Source organism: Rhineura floridana, chromosome 4 (genome assembly GCF_030035675.1).
Source record: "Rhineura floridana isolate rRhiFlo1 chromosome 4, rRhiFlo1.hap2, whole genome shotgun sequence".
Classification (NCBI taxonomy): domain Eukaryota; kingdom Metazoa; phylum Chordata; class Lepidosauria; order Squamata; family Rhineuridae; genus Rhineura; species Rhineura floridana.
The window spans coordinates 154,128,223-154,154,492 of record NC_084483.1 but is presented as its reverse complement, the minus strand read 5'-3'; the positions used below and the strand labels follow the sequence as shown (position 1 = coordinate 154,154,492).

The 26,270-nt window shown below is 42.5% G+C and overlaps 1 protein-coding gene across 3 annotated transcripts in view; it reads left to right on the top strand.

Moving 5' to 3' along the window:
- Positions 1–26,270, top strand: part of BTBD9 (BTB domain containing 9) — a 299,604-nt gene that overhangs the window by 208,463 nt on the left and 64,871 nt on the right. For all 3 annotated transcript variants that reach the window (XM_061624891.1, XM_061624893.1, XM_061624892.1), the window contains exon 9: positions 21,194–21,301. In XM_061624891.1, coding sequence (XP_061480875.1) covers positions 21,194–21,301 — 108 coding nt within the window. The remainder of the gene's footprint in view (positions 1–21,193; positions 21,302–26,270) is intronic.

Sequence of the window (26,270 nt, the reverse complement as noted above, 5' to 3'; positions counted from 1 at the left end):
GTGACTGAAGGGATGTAAGCTGTCTGTCTTTTGCTTTCCATATATTCCCTCTCCTGCTTGTAAGCAAAATATCCAGGAATAGATCCAGTGTGCTCTTTTCCTTGTCGATATCCATAAGAACGTCTGCTCTTGGTGGAACAGACACCCCAAAAATAGACATTCATAAAATAATGTATGAAATTAGGAGACATTCTTTTTATAAGATTAAATCATTATGTTAAAGATGTTTCAAAGTGCTCACTGCAAAAAAAAAAGAAAGCATTTTTAGTCATGCTTTCTTCAGTTTCTGTACCTTATGCTTTGGTACTGGAGTGGTGAAGCTAAGAAACAAAACTTTCATAAGTGAGGGAAAAAATAATGTACATTCTTGCCAGCTCCAGCTGTCTCTTTCAAGGAGGCTGCACTGTTTTGCTTTTTTCTGTGTGCTACTGGAATCTGTTGACATGTCGCATATGACTAAATGATAGGGAAAAGATCTCTGTGTTTACAGAGCATCGGTGCAGGTGGATGAACTGCAAACCCTCCTACACACACAGGGATTAGTGGGAATGAATCTGCACAGGCAAGCGTTTATGGCTCACAAGTAGATCATTGGCCTACTCACTAACAGGATATAGTAGCTACAAGTGACATTCATATTCATTTTGTGGCAGTAGTCTTGGCACACACTTTTTGTTTCTGAAATCTCTTTGATATATCTGCCCTATCTTAATCAGTTTTAGCACCCCACCCTCTTGAACAAAGCTATCAGGCAACACATAGATTTTGCTTTATCTTGTACTCATTCCTGTCCCCTTTTGCTTCATTAGTATAGAGTAGCTCCTAAGGTTTACTTATAGTTAGCAACTTTAGTTGCAAAGTGCTTTGCCATTTTTTCTTGTTTGTCTTAACAACAGATATAGTTGATTGATTGATTGATTAATTGATTGCATTTGTATACTGCCCCATAGCCAAAGCACTCTGGGCAGCTTACAACAATTAAAAACATTAAAGACAAATATACAAATTTAAAAACACATTTTTTAAAAAGCACTTTAAAAACACATGCTAAAATGCCTGGGAGAAGAGGAAAGTCTTGACCTGGCACCTAAAAGGTAACAGCGTTGGCACCAGGCACACCTCGTCATAAAGGTCATTCCATAATTTTGGGGCCACTGCTGAGAAGGCCCTCTCCCTTGTTGCCAGACTCCCAGCTTCCCTCCGAATAGGCACCCGGAGGAGGGCCTTGGATGTTGAGCGTAGTGTACGGGTGGGTTCATGTCGGGAGAGGCATTCCATCAGGTATTGTGGTCCCAAGCCATTTATAGGTTAAAATCAGCACCTTGAATTGAGCTCGGAAACATACAGGCAGCCAATGCAAGCGGGCCAGAATCGGTTTTATATGTTTGAACCGTCTGGTCCCTGTTACCAATCTGGCCGCTGCATTTTGCACAAGCTGCAGTTTCCGAACCATCTTCAAAGGCAGCCCCACATAGAGCGCATTGCAGTAATCTAACTTGGAGGTTACCAGAGCATGGACAACTGTAGCCAGGTTATCTCTGTCCAGATAGGGGCACAGCTGGGCCACCAACTGAAGTTGGTAGAAGGCACTCCGTGCCACTGAGGCTACCTGAGCTTCAAGTGACAGAGGTGGTTCTAGGAGAAACCCCCAAGCTACAAACCTGCTCCTTCAAGGGGAGTGCCACCCCATCCAGGACAGGTTGGACATCCACCATCCGGTCAGAAGAACCACTCACTAGCAGCATCTCAGTCTTGTCTGGATTGAGCCTCAGTTTATTAGCCCTCATCCAGTCCATTGTCACAGCCAGGCACTGGTTCAGCACATTGACAGCCTCACCTGAAGAAGATGAAAAGGAGAAATAAAGCTGTGTGTCATCGGCATACTGATGGCAATGCCCTCCAAAGCTTCGGATGACCACACCCAATGGTTTCATGTAGATGTTGAACAGCGGAACCCCATACTGGAGAGTCCAGGGTGCCGAGCAATGTTCCCCAAGTACCACCTTCTGGAGCCAACCCGCCAAGTAGGAGCAGAACCACCACCATGCAGTCCCTCCCACTCTCAACTCAGCCAGTCTTCTGAGAAGGATACCATACTTGATGGTATCGAAAGCTGCTGAGAGATCAAGGAGAATCAACAGAGTCACACTCCCCCCGTCTCTCTCCCAACAGAGATCATCATACAGGGCAACCAAGGCTGTTTCTGTGCCAAAACCAGGCCTGAAACCCGACTGAAATGGATCCAGATAATCGGTCTCATCCAAGAGTGTCTGGAGCTGGCCTGCCAGCACTCGTTCAAGGACCTTGCCCAGGAATGGGACATTTGCCACCAGCCTATAGTTATTAAGATTTTCTGGGTCCAGGGAGGGTCTCTTCAGGAGTGGTCTCACTGCCGCCTCTTTCAAACAGCGAGGGACCACCCCCTCTCACAGAGAGGCATTAATCACTTCCCTGGCCAGCTGGCTGTTCCATCCCTGCTAGCTTTTATTAGCCAAAAAGGCCTGTACTGGTGGAAACTATTAATGGGCGGCTCCTGACCTCGAGACCAGTGGTGCAGGAGACCGTGCCCTTAGAGATGACCATGGCAGGACACCAGGAACAGATCCAATTCTACCTCATGGCAGTCCCCACTTCCCATTAGTGCTTGGTCTGGCTTAGCTCAAGAAACACAATCCGTGCATTCAGTGGTCAATGGGCCAGATATCCTTCCCTTCCTCATTGTGCCAAATGACATGTTTGGGTCCAGATGGAGTGGGTCATGAGTTCTTCAGAAGAGGGCCCAGAACTGGACAAACTGCCAAGCAAGTACAGAGAGTTCTGTGAGGTGTTTGGAAAGTCAGAGGCAGATCGGCTACCCCCTCATTGCCCATATGACTGCCTGATTGAGTTGATACCTGGGGCCAAGATTCCAGTGGGGAGGATCTATTCCTCATCTGAACCTGATTGGCGGCCCGACGGGAGTTCATTGATAACCTGCCCGGGGTTTTATCCGCCCCTCTACTTCGCCAGCTGCTGCCCTGGTGTTGTTTGTAAAGAAGAAGTGTGGAGAGCTCCGGCTTTGCAATCATTACCGGACCCTTAACCGGATCACAGTTTGAAACCGGTACCCTTTGCCTCTGCTCCCAGAACTCCTAGAGCAGTTACGTGAGGCCGGGATCTTTACAAAGTTGGATCTGTGAGGGGCTACAACCTAGTGCACATTTGGGAGGGGGGTGAATGGAAGACAGCCTTCCACACCAGATACGGACATTTCAAGTATACCGTGATGCCGTTTGGTCTGTGCAGTGTTTCAGCGGTCTTCCAGCATTTGATGAACTATAAGAACATAAGAAGAGCCTGCTGGATCAGGCCAGTGGCCCATCTAGTCCAGCATCCTGTTCTCACAGTGGCCAACCAGGTGCCTGGGGAAAGCCCGCAAGCAGGACCCGAGTGCAAAAACACTCTCCCCTCCTGAGGCTTCCGGCAACTGGTTTTCAGAAGCATGCTGCCTCTGACTAGGGTGGCACAGCACAGCCATCATGGCTAGTAGCCATTGATAGTCCTGTCCTCCATGAATTTGTCTAATCTTCTTTTAAAGCCGTCCAAGCTGGTGGCCATTACTGCATCTTGTGGGAGCAAATTCCATAGTTTAACTATGCGCTGAGTAAAGAAGTACTTCCTTTTGTCTGTCCTGAATCTTCCAACATTCAGCTTCTTTGAATGTCCACGAGTTCTAGTATTATGAGAGAGGGAGAACTTTTCTCTATCCACTTTCTCAATGCCATGCATAATTTTATACACTTCTATCATGTCTCCTCTGACCCGCCTTTTCTCTAAACTAAAAAGCCCCAAATGCTGCAACCTTTCCTCGTAAGGGAGTCGCTCCATCCCCTTGATCATTCTGGTTGCCCTCTTCTGAACCTTTTCCAACTCTAGAATATCCTTTTTGAGATGAGGCGACCAGAACTGTACACAGTATTCCAAATGCGGCCGCACCATAGATTTATACAACGGCATGATGATATCGGCTGTTTTATTTTCAATACCTTTCCTAATTATCGCTAGCATGGAATTTGCCTTTTTCACAGCTGCCGCACACTGGGTCGACATTTTCATCGTGCTGTCCACTACAACCCCGAGGTCTCTCTCCTGGTCGGTCACCGCCAGTTCAGACCCCATGTTTTCCGGGACTTCCTTGACTGCTTCCTGGTGATTCTTAGGCTACCATATCTCCCCCTCCAGTATCCAGATGGACCCGACCAAGGTGGAGACCATCCTACAATGGCAGCCCCCATGCTGCGTCAAGTACATGCAACACTTCCTGGGCCTCGCCAATTATTATTTCTGGTTCATCTCTCACTTCTCCGAGCTGACTGTGCCCATTTCAGATCTGCTCCTGTCTAAAGATAAGTTCCACTGGACTGACACAGCTCAGCAGGCATTTTACTGCCTCAAGGAAGCCTTCACCTCGGAGCCCATCCTCCAGCAGCCCAATCCTGATAAGCCGTTCATCATGGAAGCCGATGCTTCAGGCAAAGCCGTAGCAGCAGTATTGCTGCATCCAGTAGACAAGGGAAACACTCTGCTTCCATGTGGGTTTCATTCCTGGAAACTCAACTCCTCAGAGAAGGACTATACTATTTGGGAAAAGGAGCTGCTAGCAATCAAGGTGACTTTCGAGACATGGCGCCACCACCTAGAAGGGGCACGTCATCCGGTGCAAGTACGGATGGATCATTGGAACCTAGAGTACTTGCAGACTGCCAGATCCAGTGGTCCCTTTTCTTTTCCGGGTTCAATTTCACTGTCTCCTACTTCCCTGGCCATCAGAATAAACAAGCAGATGCGCTCTCCCACAAACCAGAGTACCAGACTGAGTCAGGCCAGGTTCCCCTGAGCCCAATCCTACATCCAGAAAATTTTGCAGCCACCCAGTAACCCCGGTCTCTACTGGACCAGGTAAGGGAACACCAGCAGAAGGACCCATATGTGCAGAAGCACCTTCAAGAACTCCCGATGGGAACCTCAGCCACGGCTAGTCCACTCTCGCTACACCATGGCTCCTTGTACCACCGGAACCGGTTATACATGCCCCAGGGGACCTAAGAGGAGAGGTGCTGCGCCTGTGTCATCACAGCCAACCAGCCAGGCACTTCCTCCACCTAGTGTTGCAAGAGTACTGGTGGGCCCCTAGTCCATGCGGACATTAAGGACTACGTAGCCACTTGTGATACCTGCCAGCAGGCAAAGGGCTGCCCCGGGAAGGCACTGGGGCCCCTACTTCCATACCCGACTCCCCCAGGACCCTGGCAGTCGGTCTCCCTGGATTTCATTACGGATTTGCCTGCCACCCGGGGAATGACTAGTTTCCTGGTAGTGGTAGACCTGTTCACTGAGATGGCCCACTTCCTCCCATGCACTGGACTTCACTCAGCTCCCGAGACCGCCTGGATGTTTCTTGCCCAGGTATTCCATCTGCATGGCCTCCCAGATCAACTGATATCGGACCGAGGAGTCCAGTTCACCTCCTGATTTTGGCAAGCCCTGTTTTGAACCCTAGATGTCCAGCTCCATTTGTCCTCGGCTCATCATCCTCAAACAGACAGTCAAACAGAACGCACAAATGCTACAATGGAGCAATACTTGCGATGCTATACCATCTGCTGCCTCTGGCGGAATTCGCATATAACAACTCTCTGCATCCCTCCTCGCAACAACCCCCCTTCATTGTGACTTATAGCTATCGCCCCCAGTTTTTCTTATCAGTCTTGCCTCCCTCACGGTCCCCACCGCAGATCTCATGCTGCAAAAATTACGGGCCACAAAAGCAGTCCTGAAAAACCAATTAGACCAGGCAAAGGATGCATACAAATGCTTTGTGGACCATCATCACCAGCCTGGCCCTCCATTGAAAGTAGGGGACTGGGTGTGGCTCTCCAGCAAGTACTTGCAGCCCCAAGGACCAACCGGGAAGCTAGATGCGTGACACATCGGCCCCTTCCTGATCACCCGCCAGATTAACTGGCTTTCAGGTTGCAGCTCCCTGCATCCCTGCGTATCCATCCAGTGTTTCATCTGTTGTTGCTCAGTCCAGCCCACCCACATCACCCCTTGAGTGCTCAGCCACGGCCTCCACCCCCCATCAATGTCGATGGGGAGGAGGAGTTTGAAGTGTGCAAGGTGCTGGACGCCTGCAGGCATCAGGGCAGGCTCCAGTATCTGATAGACTGGAAAGGATATGGCCCAGATGAAAGATCCTGGGAAGATGCTTCTCAGGTGCATGCCCCTCGTCTGGTCTGCCAGTTCCACCTTCGCTTCTCAGCCAAACCAGGGCTGGAGGGTCGGGAGCAGAAGGGCTCTGGGGCAGGGGATAATGTCATGCCCCCCTCAGAGGACTCTTATAAGGAGGAAGAGGAATGGGAGACCGTAGACCCAGGAGGGGACAAGCAAGGAGACAGCTCAGGATCCTTCGCCAGACCGGGGCAAGCCCCTGAGGGAGCCCACCTGTCAAAGTTGGGAAGCGACCAGGAGACTGTCCCTTCCCCAGGAGAGAAGACTCCAACAGGTGTTGCAACAATGAAGGCAATCAGCTCGATTAAGGAGCAGGAGAGCTTGCAAGAACACAGGCTGATTGCAAGCACCTGGCCTCGAACACTGAGCATAAAAGACTAGAAGGAAAGGGAGACTTCTTGCTAGAGTCAACATCAAGCCTTACTGCAGGCATTGCTCTGGCTCGCCTGTTGACCCATGCCTTGGACCCTGCCCTGCCTGATTTTCTGGACCTTTGGACTACCTTAAGGACTCAACTCCCTTGCATCCTCCTTCAGTGCTTCCCAAACGATAAACACACTGGCTGGCCCCCTGGTTCCTCCTGCCTAGCAAATTTATGGTCTGGCCGGTGGCTGGTATCTGTTAATTAGTTGCTAGCCGCTGTGAACCTACTGCGTTTGACACCCTGGATGTTCTGCATCTGTTGCACAGCACAGATTGGGCTCTGCAGGATTCTGAGCAGGTCTAAATGTATTTTCTGTTAACCACGACATGTTATCACATGACCTTCAGTGTTAGCCATTTTTATTACCTCTTCTCTCTCTCCCTCTCCACCCCCTCCAATATTTTATTAAATGACTTTTACTATAAACTAATATTTTCAGGATTTTCACACATAGGTTTTGATCATCCAAATGAAACACTAGTTTCTTAGGACTGGCAAGACCACTGCCTGTTTTTGTTCAGAGTTATCAGCAAAAAGGGCCCATTAACATCATATTTCAAACTCAGAAACAATTAATAAAGATTCTAAATTGCATGCATTCCAGCTATCATTTTCTGGACAAATATATTCTAAAACTTCAGAGGCAGTTAAGCTCTTTTGCAAATGGGCCTTTTATGTATGATTTACTGTGAGCTTGATCTGTTTGTCTCCCACAAATGTTTACTTATATACACTTCACATATAAAAACTGATACATGCCAAGTATACACTAAATTTGCTGAGCAAACAAGAATAATTTGGGAGAATGAACTTTTACTGTAATGACTGCTTTACATTTTGTAAAAGAGCTTTTGTTGTGCACACAGCTAGGAGCTTATTGATCAAGTAATCTTCTGAGTTGAGAGCTATATCACCAGGATGTTGTGGGGATAAAATTAACTCCATCTTGTATACCTGCCCTGAACCCACTGGAGCAAGTGTGGAATAATATTAATGTGATACGTAATTTTGCCAACTTAACCAAAATTGTCAATATATTTTTTACAATTGACTGACAGAAGGAAATGAACAATTGAGTTAATGAATAGCCCACGTATCAGTTCATATCTTAGAACATAATACACAAAATGTATACTTATCATGAAAGCCACTGAAGAAGACTAATTGTCAAAACGCGTTTAGCTATGTTATGCATTTTGCAATTTATTACATATGGGCATTGACTTATGCATATTGGCCACTGTTCACAAGTTGCCCTTTATCTCTACATTGATATTATCTTGACTGTATCATATATTTTGTATTTTATTGTATATGGGCACTGATTTTTCTATTATTTTGCTGGCCTTTTTTATTATTATATGAAAATATCTATAGGGATTTTATATTGACTGTTCATATACATATTAAATGTTTGATATCATTTTATAATTATATGTCTGTACCTTAACTTTGTTTGGAGCACTGTGTTTGCGTTAAGGTAGATTTTAACTTCACAGTATTTATTATTTACTTCCCATCAATGTCCTGAAGTGATTTAACAATAAAAACATATATAATAACAATTTCAAGTCCAATACAGATACAACCTGGGATAAAAATCTCCACTTAAAAGGTTTGTTGAAAAGAAAGATCTTCCACAGGCACTGAAAAAATAATAGAGACTGTGCCTGTCTGATATGGGAGGGAGTTCCAAAGTATTACTATTTATTTTATTTATTATTACATTTATATCCCGGCCTTCCTCCTAGTAGGAGCCCAGGGCGGTAGTAGTTGTCCAAAGTAAAAACCCAGTTCCGTTGTTGCACAGAATGGACCTCCTGATGAAATAGTATTTCCTGATGAAATGGTATCTGCAGGAGTTCCTCTCCTGCAGACTGTAGTGACCAGTTATATATATAAAAGGTGAGATGATCTTATAGGTATCCTGGTCCCACACCATACTGGTTTGTACACCAGTACCACCACCATGAACCTAGCCTGGTAGCTAACAAGCAGCCAGTGCCATTTTTTCAGCAGCAGTGTAACATGATGGTGATTTTTTGTCCCAGTCAGTAGTGAGCAGCTGCATTTTGCACTGGCTGCAACTTCTGGGCCAACTTTAGGGGCTGTCCCAAAGACAGCACATTGCAGTAGTCCAATCTGGAGGTTAGTAGCACACAGACAACAGTGGTCAGGCTTTCCGCGTCCTGAAACTGCCATAGCTTCCTTACCAGCCAAAGCTGGGAAAAGGCACCCTTATCTACTGAGATCACTTGGGTCTCTAGTGCCCAGCTTAGGCTAGTTTACTAGCTGTGGCCATTTGCAGATCGGCATAAACTGCCCTCAGTTGTCCATGCTCTGGTGACTTCCCATCTGGACTATACGTCAGGCTGCCCTTGAAGATAGTCTGGAGGCTGCAGCTAATGCAGAATGCAGCTCTAGTTGGTAAAAAGGCATCCTGATGGGACTATGTGTCACCAGTGCTGAGAGCATTGCAGTGATTGCTAGTGAACTACCAGGCCCAATTCAAGGTATTAGTACTAGCATACAAGGTCCTAAATGGCTTGGGACCCAAGTACTTAAACAAGTGCCTTCCCCATTATCAACTATCTTTAGCCATATGATCAGCAAGGGAGGCCCTGTTGGTTGTACTGTCAACTGGGAGCAACCTGGTTGGCAATGACCTGTCACAGGGCCTTCTGGATCCAGGAGCACCCCCACACTATGAGCCTGTTCCTTCAGGAAGAGTGCAACCCCATCCAAAGTAGGCAATTATTGGATTCCCTCCCCACAAAGGTGTGTCTAGCACCTTCATTATACAGCTTTCAACTTATACTGAAGACACACTTCTTTACCCTGTCATTTCACACTTGAGGTATATATTTTTAGGACCCTCTCCAGTTGTGATTGCAATTTATTTTAAACTGTTTTAATGCTGTGACTTACTTCATTCTGACCTACCCTGGGACTTTGTGGTGAACGACAGGTAATAAATTGAATAATAATTGTCTAGACTTGGGACCACTCACCCACACCACTTCCATCTTGGCAAGATTCACTCAGTTTGTTGGCCCTCATCCAACCTGCCCCCAAGTCCAGGCATTGGTTCAGGACTTGCATGACCTCTTTTGATACAGATGTTACAGAGGAATAGAGCAAGGTATCCTCAGCATACCATGACACCTTGCCCCAAATCTTCCAATGGCCACAGAGACAAATTCTATAGAATTTAGGGCCATAGTGAAATATGTAGCATTTGTAGTTGCTATGAAAAGGGGGAAGATCTTGTGGAATATGATATAACTTTCCAATATCAGCCATTCAAGAGCACTAAAGATCCTATATATATAAGATATAATAATCTGTAATATATATAATAATCTGTATACACACATCCATATGATGGAGGGATCAGAAATTCTGTACTTAACTGATAACAGAATCTAGAACCGGGGTTATAAACCAAGGAAGATTAATTCTATGATTGCCCCATTTTTAAGGCAAAATTCCTGTTCTCCAATTTTTAATGGATGGATATTCTCCCCATAGAGTGATAGGCCCTGAGATTCTTACTAAAATGTAAGGTAGTGCTATCAAATTTTTATTAACACTCATTGCTACCTATTTCAATTAATGGACTTCTAGCAAGGTTGATGCTGCTGAGGCAAATATTCTGGATATTGCAGGAAGTGAGCTGGATGAACTTCCGAGTTCACTCAGCATTTCTTCCTGCAGTCCACAGGGCAAGATTGACTAACAAAAGCTATTTTAACATTTTCTTCTAATATGGGAATCCTTTGTAGCAGGAGCAGCATTACCCAAACTGATTTTGTGTGTGTGTGATATATGCAGTTCTGCCTTCTTTGCTTAAAATATTTTCTTGCTGCCTTAGTATATATTTCACAGCACAGTCTAACGTATTCATTGTTTCCTGTGGTATATTGCTTGGAATACATTTGAAGGATTAGTATGTGGCACGAAATGTGGTCCTTGTGCGTAGTGTGCACTAGTGAATATTTATACTGTCACCTGAGAGACATTGTATGGTAGTCTGAAAGGGCAGCTCATGCAGACTGAATTGTTTGCAACATTTATTTTTCTTTATTATTCAGATAGTACTGTGAAGAGGCAAAGAAGAAACTTCTGTTATGCTTCTTTTTGCTTGTGCAAAAAAAGAACAATTTGCCTCTTACATGTTAGCTTTTAGAGGGGTAGCTGTGTCAACATTCAGAAATCAGTAAGAAAACATTTCAGTGTGCCAGGACACTCTGTTGCTAACCTAGAAGTTAGCAATCTGTAAAGTCCAGTGTTAAATAATTGGTTTGTGGATTTTTGCTGGGTTTTTTTATTACAATTTTATTTCTATACTGTTTGGAGAGCTCTTTGATCAAGCAGTATATACATTTTCTAAAATAATCAAACTTTGTAGTTCTAATCTGGCTCTTTTCATTTAGGTTTGAAAAGAGTCAGAGGTTTCCTGTCCCACTGCAAGTATTTAGCTTTGCAAAATGATTGCATTATTATCCTTTACTGCTGTTGTGAATTGCCATTTCAAACTCTGCTTGAATTGTCACTGACTGTACATTTCATTTACATTTAACTCCGTCTTTTACAATGTCCCCCTTTTGTACCTATGTGTATGCATACTTGCAATGGAAGGCAACACTTCACACATTCATGAAACACCCTTTAGTCCATGAAAGCTTGTGTCACACTAAATTTGTCAGTCATTAAGTTACTACAAAACTCTTTGTCCTCTTAAAACATTTTAGGGGTGACCGTATCTTTTACCTTACAGCATTTTAGCTATTCCTATCTATAGTTGTCTGCTTTGAAGGCACTTAAGAAAAGCTCAAGCACTTAGCACTCTGCTGGCACTAGCAGTAGTCCATTCTGCACTATACAGATTTGGGGTATTTCCACAGAACCTTTTTTGCAAAGAAATCCTTACCACTTTGGTTTTAGTTCAGATATTTTGCAGTCAGAAGGATACATGGTTCTGATGTACAATTGGAAATATTCAAATTTTGGCACCCTTTTTGCTAGTTTTGCAATTGCCTTGATTCAAATCTTCAAAGTCTCCCAATGATAAAAAGAATTCCATTGGAAAACATAATTAGATTCCTTGAAAAAAAATGCATGGTTTTTTGCTTTTGTCCATACTTGTAAAGATTTAGCCTACAATTAAAAAATATTACATTGATTTATATGTGTGCTTGTGCTCATTGTGCATTTAAGATTCTGCCCTTTAGTTGACAGATTTTTTTAATAACTTAGTTAGCTACAGTCTTGCTTAGAGGCACCAAAAGACCTTTACAACTACACAAAAAGATAGTGGGTGGGAAAGCAGAATTTCATATAGCTGATTCTTCTGACCAAGTGTGCAGTGATGCCTCTGGGAATTCTGACTGGATCAGCTCTGAATTTTTAATTTGCAGAAAGGCAGCACTATTGGGAACTAAAAGGCTTCCTTCAGATGAGTTTTATTTTAGATTCTGAAGTCATTACTTACTAATATTATTAACAGCAAGTATTAAGCAAAGGGTTCTACAACAGCTTTGTATATCTGGTTTGATAAGCCTATCTTAACCCCAGTTAATGTTAAAGGGTTTAAATATGTGGAAGGTAGTTTTTATCATTCTTGAGTTTCGTGCCCTCTATGTGTATAAGGTTCTAAATTAGTGGACATTTTCCCAGAAGCTAACATGGTCTGTGTTTATCCCACAACTCAACCCCACCGTCGCCGCCACCAGCAGCAGCAGCAGAATTAAGAAGAAACAGCTGAGCTGGTGGTGGTGCGGAATTAAATAATTTTTGCAGAAGTAATGTTTTATTAACAGTTGAAAGCAAGCAAGATGTCTTTATTGGGGGAAAAGGAATGCTTGATATAAAACTTGAATATTCTTGTAAGAAAGCTGTATGCTGTCTATAAAGAGACGTATACATTTATTTTGGTAGGAGAAAAATGTGTGCTTAAATTGCATTTCAAATCTAATGTAGAAACAGGAATGTTTCTCAGTTGCTTTGGTGACATGCAGCTGACATTTAAAATAAGACTTGATAAAGATGGGATTAGCATTCGCAATTCATACATTTGAGAAAATATCTGCTTATTAGTGCTCAGACGGCCAATACAAACTATTTCTGGAAGTACTGTGCACTGCTTCCTAAATTTAAAGGAGAGAAGATTCCCACAGATTAAGAAAGGTACCACTGAGTGCAAGAGTATGCCAGCATGGCTGATGAGCAGACTTAATGAGGCTATAGATTGCAAGAAGGCTTTGTTCAGGATGTAGAAGTGAGAAGGGGGAAAAAAGAAACAGACAAAAAATTAGGGTTAAAATAAGGGATGCAAAAAAAGAATTAGAGGAGCATTATTGCTAAAAACATTAATCCAGAAATAAAAATGCATGTAAATATATATCAGAAGCAGGAAACTGGCCTGGGAGACACCTGGGCAGTTAGATGAGAAGTGTTGCGCTGCAGCCAACTCAGAAGGGACAGGAAGGGGGGAGGCATAAGTTTCAGGCGCCTCTGCAGCCAGAAGAAGCAGAGTTGGGGATTGTTGTGTCTGAGCAGGAGCGTGCGGGAGGGGGGCGGCCTGCTCTCCAGCCAGTTCCCACGAGTAACGCCCTTTCCGAGGAGCAGAGCGCACCGACCCCAGTTGATGCAGAGGACTTGTGGGAGGAAGCTTCAGAGTCAGTGCCAGCTCCTCCTTTACCAAGCAGTTCCCAGGAGGATTCCAGTGTGGCACCGCCCCCTGACCTCGAGCCTGTTGCTCGGGAGCAGGTGTCTTCAGATGAGCTGTTGGATGCGCGTCCCCTGTCTCCTCGTTCCCGTCGCCGCAAGAAACGGACAGGGCAAAGACAGGAATTACGAAGGAGTCAGAGATTACGTTTGAAAACATTTCCTATATAAGCCTGCCGCTCCCAGTGGGGGGTCGTTGAGTCAACTTCCTTCACACGCTGCAGAGCATGTCTAGAGTATAGTTAGGGACTCTAGTGAGTTAGCGTAGGGTTTCCTATGAAGCGCAATGCCTTTGATGTATCCATTACTCTAATAAAACAAGATTTACTTGCACACACACTCCAGCCTCATTCTTTCGGCTCTGGATGCGACAAGAAGACAGTGAAAGGTGTGCTCAATGAAGATAGGGAGATCGCAGAGAAGTAGAATGAATTTTCTTCATTGTGAAAGATTGCAGATTAATACCATGTCTGAGCTCAGTTTTTTAGAGAGGGAGTCTGAAGAAATAAAAATGATGAGATAATCTTCTAGGACTGGTGGAGAAACAAAAGAAAATTAACAAATTGTCAGCAATGAGCATCTACCTGAGAGTTCGTAAAGAATTCAAATATAAATTGCTAACCTTCTAACAAAAATTTATAACTTGCCCCTATAATCAGCTTCCGTTCTAGAGTACTGGAAAACGGCCTCTGAAGAACTGGTTTTTTAAAAGGGGAGTTTCCAAGAACTTGCAGATGAGTTTAATAACTGTTCAGAGTAAATTAGTGAAAAGTGTTATTAAAGATAAAAATTATCAAGCCTATAGAAGAGCAAATCTTGCTGAGGAGAATAAATATGGCTGTGGCAAACGTAAGTCCTGACTTGTTAAGTCTTTTAGACTTTTTTAAGTGTGCCATAAGTATATGTAACAGCTGGAAGTTCATAGTCTGTGAGTTCAAATCCCCGCTCATGTCTCCTGAGTGTCAAGGGCCAGCTAAAGATCACCCCCACAGTGAGTGGCTCGGGGGTTATGTGACCTGCCACCTGTGCAGCCGTGGGCAAGCTGCATAGTCCCAAGGGGGCCAGTTGCCCCCAAGCTGGCAGTTGCGGACAAGGAAGGGGCTGGCTTGTGCAGCTGTGGCAATCTGAGCAGGCCTTAGCCAGCTGGGGAGGACTAGTCTCAGAGGGAGGCAATGGTAAACCGCCTCTGAATACGCTTTCCATGTAAACTCTATTCATAGGGTATTCATAAGTCAGGATCGACTTGAAGGCAGTCCATTTCCATAAGTATATGTATAGGAATTGTTCAGTAGACATTGTATTCCTGGACTTCCAAAAAGTTTTTGATAAAGGTCTTCTTGAAAGGCCCTGATTAAACTTAATAGTCATGGGATAACTGGACAGGTCCTCTTATGAACTGACAACTGATGAAGCATGGGAAGCAGACAGTAGAAATAAATTAACAGCTCCTACATGAGGACCCCTAAAGATCCAGTGCTTTCTCTGCAAAAACAGAATAGATTTCCGTTCATGCGGTCGGGCTTCCCCTGCCTGTCCTGTCCCTTTGCAGCCCTCTGCGCAACTCCAAAATCTGTTCCAGAGAGCTGGGGGGGACACATGGGAGAAGAGAGGAAGAAGACAGACGTGCTCTTGTGGGGTGTTGGATTTCATCTTATGTATTTTAGATCGGTACCTTTTTAACTTGTCATAAAAGTTCTGGAGGTAGGGGTGAACAGTGAGATGGCCAAGTCTGCACATGATTCAAAACTAATTAATATTTTACTTCTTTTTTGTAGACATGTCTTGTTTTGTTCTTGTATAATGTTTGTTTATTGTTGCTGAGTTTTTTTCATATTTGTCTTTATTTTAGTACATTTTGTTATAAAATCAGTTTTTTAACAAGATAAATTATTCATGGTGGTGAAAATCGAAGCACAGTGTGATGTTCCAAATGGATCTCTCTAAACTAAATGAATGAGCAATAAAATGGCAAATGAGGTTGAGTAAAAATAAAGGTATAAAATAATGCATGTTGGCACAAAAAATAATAATAACCCTACGATACACTGATGAGGTCTGAAATGATAGGGATTAAACAGGAAAGAGATCTTGAGGTCATGGCTCAATGACAGTGTCATTCCGGTATGTGAAACCTGTGAAAAAGGCAAATTCCTTGCTAGGGATTATTAAGAAATCGATCAAAAAGAAAACTGCCAACATAGTACTACGACCTGGAAGACCAGGGTTCGAATGCCCACACAGCCATGAAGCTCACTGGGTGACCTTGGGCCATCACACCTCTCAGCCTCAGAGGAAGGCAATGGTAAAACCACCTCTGAATACTGCTTACCATGAAAACCCTATTCATAGGGTCGCTATAAGTTGGGATTGACTTGAAGACAGTCCATTTCAGTTTTTTTATACAAATCTATTGTGTGAACACCCTTGAAATACTGTGTACAATTCAGATTATCTCATGTCAAAAAAGATATTATACATCTGGAAAAGGTACCAAAAATAATCAAGGAAAGTCCTCCTGCTGGGAGGAAGGGCGGGATACAAATTAAATAATAAATAAATAAATAAAATTAGAAAAAAGATGGCTAAGGGAGATGTGATAGAGGTTTATATGCTGCTCTGTGTGGACAGAAAGTTTTTCTCCCTTTCTCTAGAACTCAAGGCCATTCACTGAAACCATTTGGCAGCAGATTTTCAATACCCAATACTGCAGATACTTAATTTATAGGATTTGCTACAGAATTTGATGACCGCTAGCTTGGATGGCTTTAAAGGGACATTAGATAAATTTGTGAAGGATAGGCTATTAATGGCTACTACTCATGATAGGTGTATGTACTCTTCAGCTTCAGAGGCCCCAGTTAATGGAGAAAAACAATGGGAGAGGGTTATTATATCCTGCCATTGTGTCCTGTTTGTGCTCCTTGGAAGTATCTTGCAGCTGCAGAAAACAGAATGTTTAACCAAATGGGGCAGGTCAGGTCTGTTCCTATGTTTTTAGGTGTCTGAAATGTGATAAACTGGAAAAATTTACCTGCACAATTAAGCTTTTTGTTCCATGTGGAGCAATTCCTAGGGATTTCATAGTAATCATCAAATACCATCACCATGCATTATGAATATATTATGTGTGAATCCTAATTAGTGTGTGAGTCACTTCATGTCCAAAAAGAGACAAAATTATTATGAAAATTGCAATAATTGTGTTCATAACTGGGTAGCCCTTCCACAAAAGCAGTGCAAAGCTCAAGCAAAGCAGGTGAATTTTGCTCTTTTTAGTCAGTGCCATTTCAGTGAATAAGCACAAGGCATAGGCTTTTTAACTCTGGACCTGGTAGTAAATTAAACCCTTAAGGAAAAGAGCAGAAGTTAAAATTCACAATCAGCACAATGTAGTTTGCCATAACATGCATAATGCAGGCTTTCCAATTAGAACACCTCAGTTTAAAAACTTTTTCTAGACTGATGAGAGAGCAATTATTTTAAGCAAAGTAAATGCAGTCTTTTGGCTCTGGTTTCATTTACTTGTAGCTCCAATAGCAAAGGCAAAGCCTTTGAAAATCATAGTTGTTATTGAATTTTGTATCAAAACAGCAACAAAGAAAGCAATTGATTGCTGTAAACTCAAATTTTGCTAATCAGTGGTATGCAGCCAGCCAAAGCGTTTTGTATAAAATGTAAGTAAAATCACATTGTTAATCAATTTTTGAAAGCAGTGTATTGGTCCCAAAGAAAATCTACTGGGAGCCTAGGAATAGGGGATGGCAGGTATTTAATACAGCCATGCATTTAATATGTTTTGAAGATGAGCACTTATTAGGAAGCCCGCACTGGAGATTGAGTTCCATGTAAAAGGTGTCTTAGTGTAAATTGGGTAATTTCACATCTTTTGGAAGAGACTTCATTGATTGTGCGTGTTCATATTCACTTCCATCTATACTCTGTTCTCCATTTGGTGTAAATTTCCGTTTGGAATGATAGGCCTACATTGTTTCCACTTAATGTGAAATCTAAATATATATCCTGTATGTAAAAAAGAAACAAATAAAAAAAGAGGGGGTGGAGAGGATCTTTTTGGGTAAGGAGCAGAGCTTGGAAAAGTTACTTTTTTGAACTACAACTCCCATCAGCCCCAGCCAGCTAAGGAGATATTCTTGACATTGAGTATTGACAGTTTTATTTTCTCTCTAGTCTTCAGACTGCACTTCAGCCTTGTTGCCAGGAGTGCCTTTTATCCACTTCAGCTGATTTGCCAGCAGAGTCCCTATCTGGAGAAAGCAGACCTGGCCACTGTCCTTCCTGCCCTGGTTACATCCAGATTACACTACTTTAATACACTTTGTGGGGCTGCCTTTAAAGACAATGTGGAAGCTTCAATTAGTGTAGAATACAGCTGCCCAGTTGCCTGTGGGAGAGGGCAAATGAGAAAACATTTATTCTGTGCCAGCTATGCAGATTACTACTATATTTCCAGACCTGCATTGATACTGCTTTCAGCCCTGAAAGCCGATATAAAAATATCAAATAAATACATTCTGTGTTGATCTGTGAATCACAGGCTGACCTTCAGTTTGGCTATACAATCTCATGCCAATTGAACTAATTTCCTACATGACTTTTACATAATTAAGAATATATTGGATGAATTGCAAATAAGTGCTCCAATTGACAAGACATTATAGATTGCTTAGAAGATTTGAGTGGGACAATTTTGGGAAGCCAAATTATTTACTATGTCTCAAAAATATTTGAAGGACATACCTATATGTCCAGAATTCTTCTCCTACCTGTAGGTTTAAAGCAGCCTTTCCCAAAGTGGCTCCCTCCAGATATTTTGGACTATAACTTTATGGATCTCCATGTTGTTGTTGTATATCCCATCCTTCCTTCCAAGGAGGTGGCAAAAACAAGCAAAAAACAATAAAAACATTTTTAAAATAATTCCAGTAAAGATGCAGATGCAGAGGTAAGGTCTTTACTTAAAAGGCCTGTTGAAAGAGGAGGGTCTTTAGCAGGGATGGTGCCTATCTAATATTTAAGGGGAAGACATTCCAAAGGGCAGGTGCCACAATACTAAAACTTGGTTCCTATATTGTGTGGAATGGACCTCCTGATAAGATGGTATTTGCAGGAGATCCTCATCTGCAGAGCGCCGTTGTTAATTGGGTATACATTGTTAAAGCCATGCACAATGTTGAAGAAGACTGTTTTAAGACTAGATAATAAAAGAAGAAATAGTTTTTAAAGAAGAATTTTCAGGAAGTAATCATCAGGAGATACATTATACAGCCACGTGAGTGGATGTATACTATAGCCAGGGTGGATTTTTCACATTCCTCAATGTTAAATTGAAAATACCCCCATGCCATTCTAATGCTTCCCATAAACTCATTTCAAAACAAAACCTTACAAAACTTATAGTCCTGAACTCAGAAACGCTTGCTTAACAACCCTCTCAATTTTCATGGCTATACACAAAACAGTCAGAGAGAATAGAGAGTTCAAAGTCTAAAAAGAGGGGGGGAAACCCAGACCCCTTTTGGACTTTTTTCTCTGAGTTCTCATAATCTGTTGAAATTAATTAAAAACCAGCCATTATCACAGAGTACCTGTAATCCTATTACTGACTTTGCCCCATACTCTGACCTTCATCTTCTGCAGTTTAAAGGTTAAAAAAAATGCCTGGCTGATTTTTAATTAATTTAAGAAATTTTGCTTGAACTCAATGATAATGTCAAGCATGCTCAGTAAGAACCAACTGTCAATATTCTAAAAGACAAACTCACAGCTGCTGGGCTTGCCTAATGGGGACCACACCCACACCAGACCTTTATTTCATTTGAGACAGTCATGGCTTCCTCCAAAGAATCCTGGGAAGTGTAGTTTGTGAAGGGTGCTAAGAGGAGACTCCTATTCTCCTGACAGAGCTCCAGTGGCCAGAGTGGTTTAACAGTCAGCCACTCTGTTTGAAGCTCTGTGAGGGGAACAGGGGATCTCCTAGCAACTCTCAGCACCTTTCACTAACTACACTTCCCAGGATTCTTTGGGAGAAGCCATGACTGTCCAAAGTGAAATAAAGGTCTGCTGTGGATGTGCTGTAGAATAAAAAGGTGGGGGAAACCCTGAAAAGCAATGATACTGTTCACAATGTTTCTTTTGGAAAGGAAAGAGGCTTCTCCTCTGCCCTCTGCCCAGTGCCCACCCATCCAAACTCCTCCCCTCCCCCTCCTCCTCCTCTCCCTGCCCCTCCCCCAGGTCAGTGTTGGACTACGACCTGGGAGACCAGGGTTCAAATCCCTACACAGCCATGAAGCTCACTGGGTGACCTTGGGCCAGTCACTGCCTCTCAGCCTCAGAGGAAGGCAATGGTAAAACCACCTCTGAATACCGTTTACCATGAAAACCCTATTCATAGGGTCGCCATAAGTTGGGATTGACTTGAAGGCAGTCCATTTCCATTTTCAAACAAGATTGCACAGAAATAAATCCCATTGAACTCAGAAAGTATGCAACTGATCAAACCCACCCTCCCTTCTCCTCCCTCCTATCCCGTCCCTCTTGCCCCTTCCCTCCCCATCCTCCTCCAATCCCCTCCCCCTCCCCATGGTCAGTTTTACCTATCTTAAGCATGATTGCACGGGAGTAAATACCACTGAACTCAATAAACATGCAAATGATCAAACCTGTCCTCTCCTGTCCTTTCCTTTGCCCCTCCCCCTCCAATCCCCTCCTTCCCCCTCCTTCCTTCCCCCTCTCCCCTCCCGTTCTTCTTCCCTTTCCTCTCCCCTCCCCCTGTTCATCCCCCATGGTCAGTTTTACCTATCCTAACCATGGTTACATAGGAGTAAATCTCATTGAAATCAATAAGCATGCAAATGATCAGACCTGGCTTTCCCCTCCTTCCCCTCTCCTCTCCCTTCTCCCCTCCCCTCTTTCTTCTTCCCTGTGCTGGCAACACCTGCAATCAGCCCAAATAATAGAAAGAAGACATGTGCTGTGCTGATCTTGTTTTAGCAGAGAGGAAGGAACATTATTAAGACAGTTGGCATGGTTCGGATAGTCACTTTAAATATGTCTGATTTCCTTTGCAATTTTAGTGAAGTTTCCTATAGGAAATCATGTTCACTCCCCATATGCTCAGAGGCACATGTTACCAAATTCTTCCAAGCTACACAGCAAGTGGATTGGACTGTGAAAGACCAACCCAAATGGTGTTTGCATTTTGACAAATTTGTAGGGCAGTCCCATATCTCAGAGAGGAGGTCAGGTCTCCTGCTCCCTTGTTGCATTCACTATAGCTGCCCAGTTTCCCTGCTTTTTAAAGTTTGATAGAAATATCTGTTGGCTATAGGTACATTCTTAAACCGCAAGGTTTTTTGCCTATTAGTGAATTATGATTTACCTTTATTTTATTTATTTATTATTTAATATGTATCCCACCCTTCCTCCCAGCAGGAGCCCAGGGCAGCAAACAAAGCACTAAAAACACTTTAAAACATCTTAGAATACATTAAAACAAAACAGCATTAAAAACATTTTTTAAAAAACAACTTTAAAAAAAGGGTTAAAAACATTATTAAGCATTTATGCCCTCTTATGGCCAAAAGGCCCCTAAAGGTAAATATACAAATACAAAATTCAAACTGCAGATTATTAGAGTAATTTTCCAAGGTAAGCAATTAACTTGGATAAGCAGATAAAACTGTAGAAATAAATTATATGTTATCTTGTTTACTGGTGATCACTGAATTCTTACTCCCTTTGCTCATGTAGGTTACTTCTCTGGGATTGTGATGACAGAAGCTACAGCTATTACATTGAAGTTTCCACTAATCAGCAGCAATGGACTATGGTGGCTGACAGAACAAAGATTTCCTGCAAGTGAGTTTAATTTTTTCCTTAATGTGCCTCAGCTCTTTCACATGAGAAACGGAAGGCCTGTTATTTATTTGCTGCATTTCTATACCATCCTTCATCCATAAGGATCCCAGAATAGCTTACCATATTCCAATTAAAACAACAATTAAATCAGTCATAGGACAGTGCTAAAACCAACTAAAACAGCATGCCATGAAGCATTATTTATTTCTGCAGCAGTGGAGTTTGTCAATTATAGCTGATGGAACCATGCAAGCCAATTTACCCGAAAAGACTACCCATAGAAAAAGCACAGGTTGCATGCATTGATAATATGATGAGAAGAGCAGAGACAGTGGAAGATTTAGGAGAAACAAAATAGCAAAGCATAAATGGATACATATACTTTCAAATATTAAAACTGTGCCACAACCTGCTGATTGTAGAGACTCAATAAATTGTGTGTGGCCCAGTCACAATGTCACCCCATGTTTATACTGCTTTAATATCTCATAAATTAAAAAAATACTTTGATGGGACAATTTAGAATTATTTTTGACTTCTGTCACATAAGAATGCATAGAATCCCAGCTAAAAATATGGTTCTTCTGGTGAATCCATCTTGAAAAGTGACTTATTTAAATAAGAACAGTTTACTCTGCTGATGTTGTTTTGTAGTAGTTTTGTTGCTGTTTAGTGCTTGGATAATGTCAGTCTCTTTCCTTGCCGCTTCCTTTGTGCCTTATCCTGCACTGAAGATCTAATACCTTGTTTATGACATTAGATTATAGCATGAAGAGTAATTTCATAGTTCCAAATAGCTAGTTCCCAGCAGGAAAAATAAGACAAACTGAAAGTAGATCAATGAGTATGGCAAAAATAAATAATAATAAAGAGGAGGGAGAAAGTAAAAGTAAATGGAATTGAGGTTACATGTCATAGACTGCATTTGATAGTCTAGCCAAGTATGAAAACTTCTTTTCAAGCCTGTGTATGCTGCCTTTGGTTGGTTTATTGTTATTTTAATGTAATATTTTGTGTAAATTAATAATTTAGTCATAAAAGCCTGAAGTGACAGGCTATTCGTAAAGTCCTCGTTTTACTCAGTCTCAAAAGGCTGAGGATGGAAATGATTGTATGTTTATTATCTTCACAGGACAAGCTTTCTGTCCTTCTTAAATGGAAGCCAATTAATGCACAGTGATTGTGTAATTGTCATTTTAAATGTTGCATATAGGCTTTTCATAAAAAACCTTTCTGGCTAAATTCTGTTTTTCTCCACACAGTATGACAGTAATGAAATCGATTCATGTTCTGTTCTCTCTAAAGGGCAAATACTTCTGATAAGTTTGCTTTGGTTTGTTAGGCTTGAACAATAGACATGTATGCTTGTTAATAAAAATTGTGGATGAAGAGTCTAGAACTTCGATTAAAGGCTAAAAAATACTGGAGTTAGTAGAGTTCAGATTGTTGCTAATGATTAATTCTTTTAGTAAGCACCCATCTAAAACACTTTGAACAATCAGCAAAAATTGATGTCAGCTTAAATGATGGTCTTAGAAGGCTTTGCTGTGCTGTTATGAAATGTATTGTTATGAGCATGGGGGTTGGGATGGATGATTCCTGTGGGTCCCCTTCCCAGCCTCTGATATGGAATCCTATGCCTTGGGGCTGGCTCTGCTGGCCAGATGAATTTCCTTTGTTAAACAAATAGAGTGTACAGGTAAGTTAATGGACCTATCAGATGCCCAGCAACGGTGAATGGGCCAGGAAGACCCTTTTGTCATTGAAACTCTTCTGGAGAGCATCCCTCCCTTCTTGGAGCCCAGCAGAAGCTTGTAATTTGGGTGTGTCTTGAGAATGTTTGGAGACCGAAGGCAGGCAGAGAGACTGGCTCTCTGTACCATGGCATTTGGGGTGCCTCCTGCAACCCAGATGGAAAAGCTGGATATTGGACTGCTGATGCATTGAATCCCCTCCATCCTTGAGCTCAGGTTGGAATGTGTGTAAATAAAGAAACCATATTTCATAAAGACACTGCAGTCTCCGTTGACCTTCTTCCCCAAAGGAAACCAAATCCTGGAGGAGCTCAGGGACACCCAGAAATCTCACCGCTCGGAGATTGGCGGAGGCGCGCAACAGTATTGTTAATTGTATACTGAGCAGCTCTGTAGTCATATGGGATTTGATTGCAGATGATCAACAAAGTGCAGTGATCCACTGACAGGTGTGCAAACTCCTAGAGCAGCAGTCTCCAACCTTTTGAGGTCTGTGGGTGCACTTGGAGTTTTCAAAAAGTGTTGTGAGCACCACCACAAAATGGCTGCTATGAGAACGTGGCTACTGCCAGCAGAGGTGTGTCTACTCAAGAAATGATGAGAGTGCCCTCTGCATGTATGCTTTCTCTTTTTTTCCCCCTAAGTTGCTGTGGAACGCGGTGTCAGTCAGCCAAGAGAAAACACGCAGAGAAGAGATAAACACACCCAAAGAGGGAAAAACCAACACTCTGAAACCTAGAGAGAAAGAAAAACACACACAGAGAAAAAAATAAACTGACATAAAACCAGAGAGAGGGAGAAAAAGCACACATGGGTAAAGAAAGAGAGGGAGAACATTCAGTAACATGTTCTGCCCCTCCCCAACCCCCACCCTAGCTTACTTTTCTGTTTGTCGTTAACGCCTCCCTTTGCTGCAGACATTTGATGATATATGAGGGGCTAGCTGTTAAGTACAGTTAGGCATTTGATAATTGGATTGCTTGTTGGTGATGATTTTTGCATAATTTGTGGGTAAAGGTGCCACCTTCATGTTTGATTATTGATGACTGTTTTGCTTTCAGTATTTTTTTTTGCATTTTTTTAAAAATTGTAAGTCGCCTTAAACAGCAGTGACTAACAAATTTAATAAATAATAATAAAGAAATAATATAATAATAATATGACCTATCCAAGTGCTAATACTGAGAAATAGCAAATGGGCTATCCTCTTAAAGCTGGCTTGTTCTAGACTGAAAGAAAAGAATGTGCACTGAACAGGGGGTTTGACTAGATGGCCTTACATGACTCGTCTAAATCTACTATTCTATGATTCTATGAATTTTGTGTCTCATATTTATGGTAATTTAGTGTGAGTGTGTTTAACTCTGTACTAGGGTTGCCAGGCTCAGGGAATAAGTGGGTTTTTCCTCATAACTACATAGAGAATTCTTTTAGATTGTTACTGAGGATTGTAGAGGTTCACAGTTCGTTCTATTCCTGTAGTGGGAAGAAAGCATGCCTTGAAAAATAATTAGAGGAAAATATGTAACTAGTTATCTCACATCAATAAGTAAACTGGAACATTCTTCGCTTTTGCAGCTCTGGACCAAATGCACTTTTCTTTGTCTTCTTATTTCCCCTCTTAGATTGCATTATTAACTTTCTTATTCCTCTGATCCATTTTTCCTTATTTTCCTGGGCCTATCCACTGGACTGCCCCTTTTCAGGATCAGAGCAGCCCTGCTAAAGGTCATCCACATGTCTCATACGTCATGACAGCCAGCCAATCTCTGCCAAAGGACTCATCACTAATGCATATGTGTTGTGTGAGATTTGAAGAAACAAAAGGAAAATTGAACACCAGATGAAGTGTTTTGTGAAGAGGGGGTGGCTTAGCTGAGACATATATCCACAACTTTCTCCTCTTATTATGGTGTAAGCACCATTGAACTCATTTTGTTTTGTTTTAGTACATTTATACTTAGCCTTTCTTTGACCATAGAACTCAAAGTGACATCATTTTGTGCAATAATTGTGTGAGAGAATACACTATACATGTAGGGAAAATGTGTTGAATGAGTGCTTTCTGCATTTGCCTGAACATGTGAATGGTTAAAATTTGGGTGGGGGCAGGGGTGCACACCAAAGCCTGATCCCAAATGCCCTCTTGCACATCGGACCTCCCTTGGTCCCTGACCTTTCTCATGTTGTGTGGGGAAGGTCTGCAGGGAGCTTCTACTTGGGCTCGCATGAACATGAGTAGATTGGTCTGTGCATTCAGGGATCTTGCTTTATCAGGACTCTGATTGCACAGAAGGTTCTACTCACATTCAAGTAAACACTCCTGCTCCCCTCCAAACTTTGAGCCTTCACATGTTGAGATGAACGCCTGAACTGTGTTCTCAATGGGGGTATTCACATGTTACTCTGTACCAGGTAGAAGCCCCCTGTAGCTGGGTTTAGCTGCTCTTGAGAAAGAGTGTACACGCCATGTGTATTGGTACTCTGAAGAAAGAGGTATTTCCTTCATATGTTGATTCTCCCTGCATGCTGTCCACGTGGAGCTGATTGTGAGCAATGAGTTTTCCTCCCCCCCCCCCCCCCGGAGAGCCTGAGGTTTTGTTCTAGCAGCAGCTCCTGCTGCTAATAAGGCTAAAATGGAGGCAAGGGAAAGAAAGAGGGAAAGAGAACCAGCCTGAAGCAGAGATTCTGTGTGCTGGCAATGAGTGAGCTTGACGAAAGGAAAGAAGCAAAAAAAACAGGGTGGGGGGACCTTTGAAAGACTTACACTGCAATATTTAAAAAGTCTGCTCAGAATAAGTCCCACCGAGTTAAATGCTGGCAATGAGTGAGTTTGAGGGAAAGAAGGAGAAAAAAATGGGGAAGAGTAGAGAGATTTGGGAGGATTCCTATTTGAATTTAAAAATGTCTACTCAGAAATAAATCACACTGAGTTCAGCGGAGCTTCTGTGTGCTAGCAATGAGCCTGAGGGAATGAAGGAGAAAAAATGTTTACTCAGAAGTAAATCCCACTGAGTTCAATGGGGCTTACTCCCATGTACGTGGAATGCAGCTTCTGTGTGCAAGCAGTGAGCTTGAAGGAAGAAAGGAGGAAAAATGTCTACTCAGAAATAAATCACACTGAGTTTAGAGGGGCTTACTCCCAGGTAAATGGAGTGCCTAAAAATGTGGAAGAGACTTGTCAGGAAACTAGAGCTAAGAGTGGACTGTTTAAA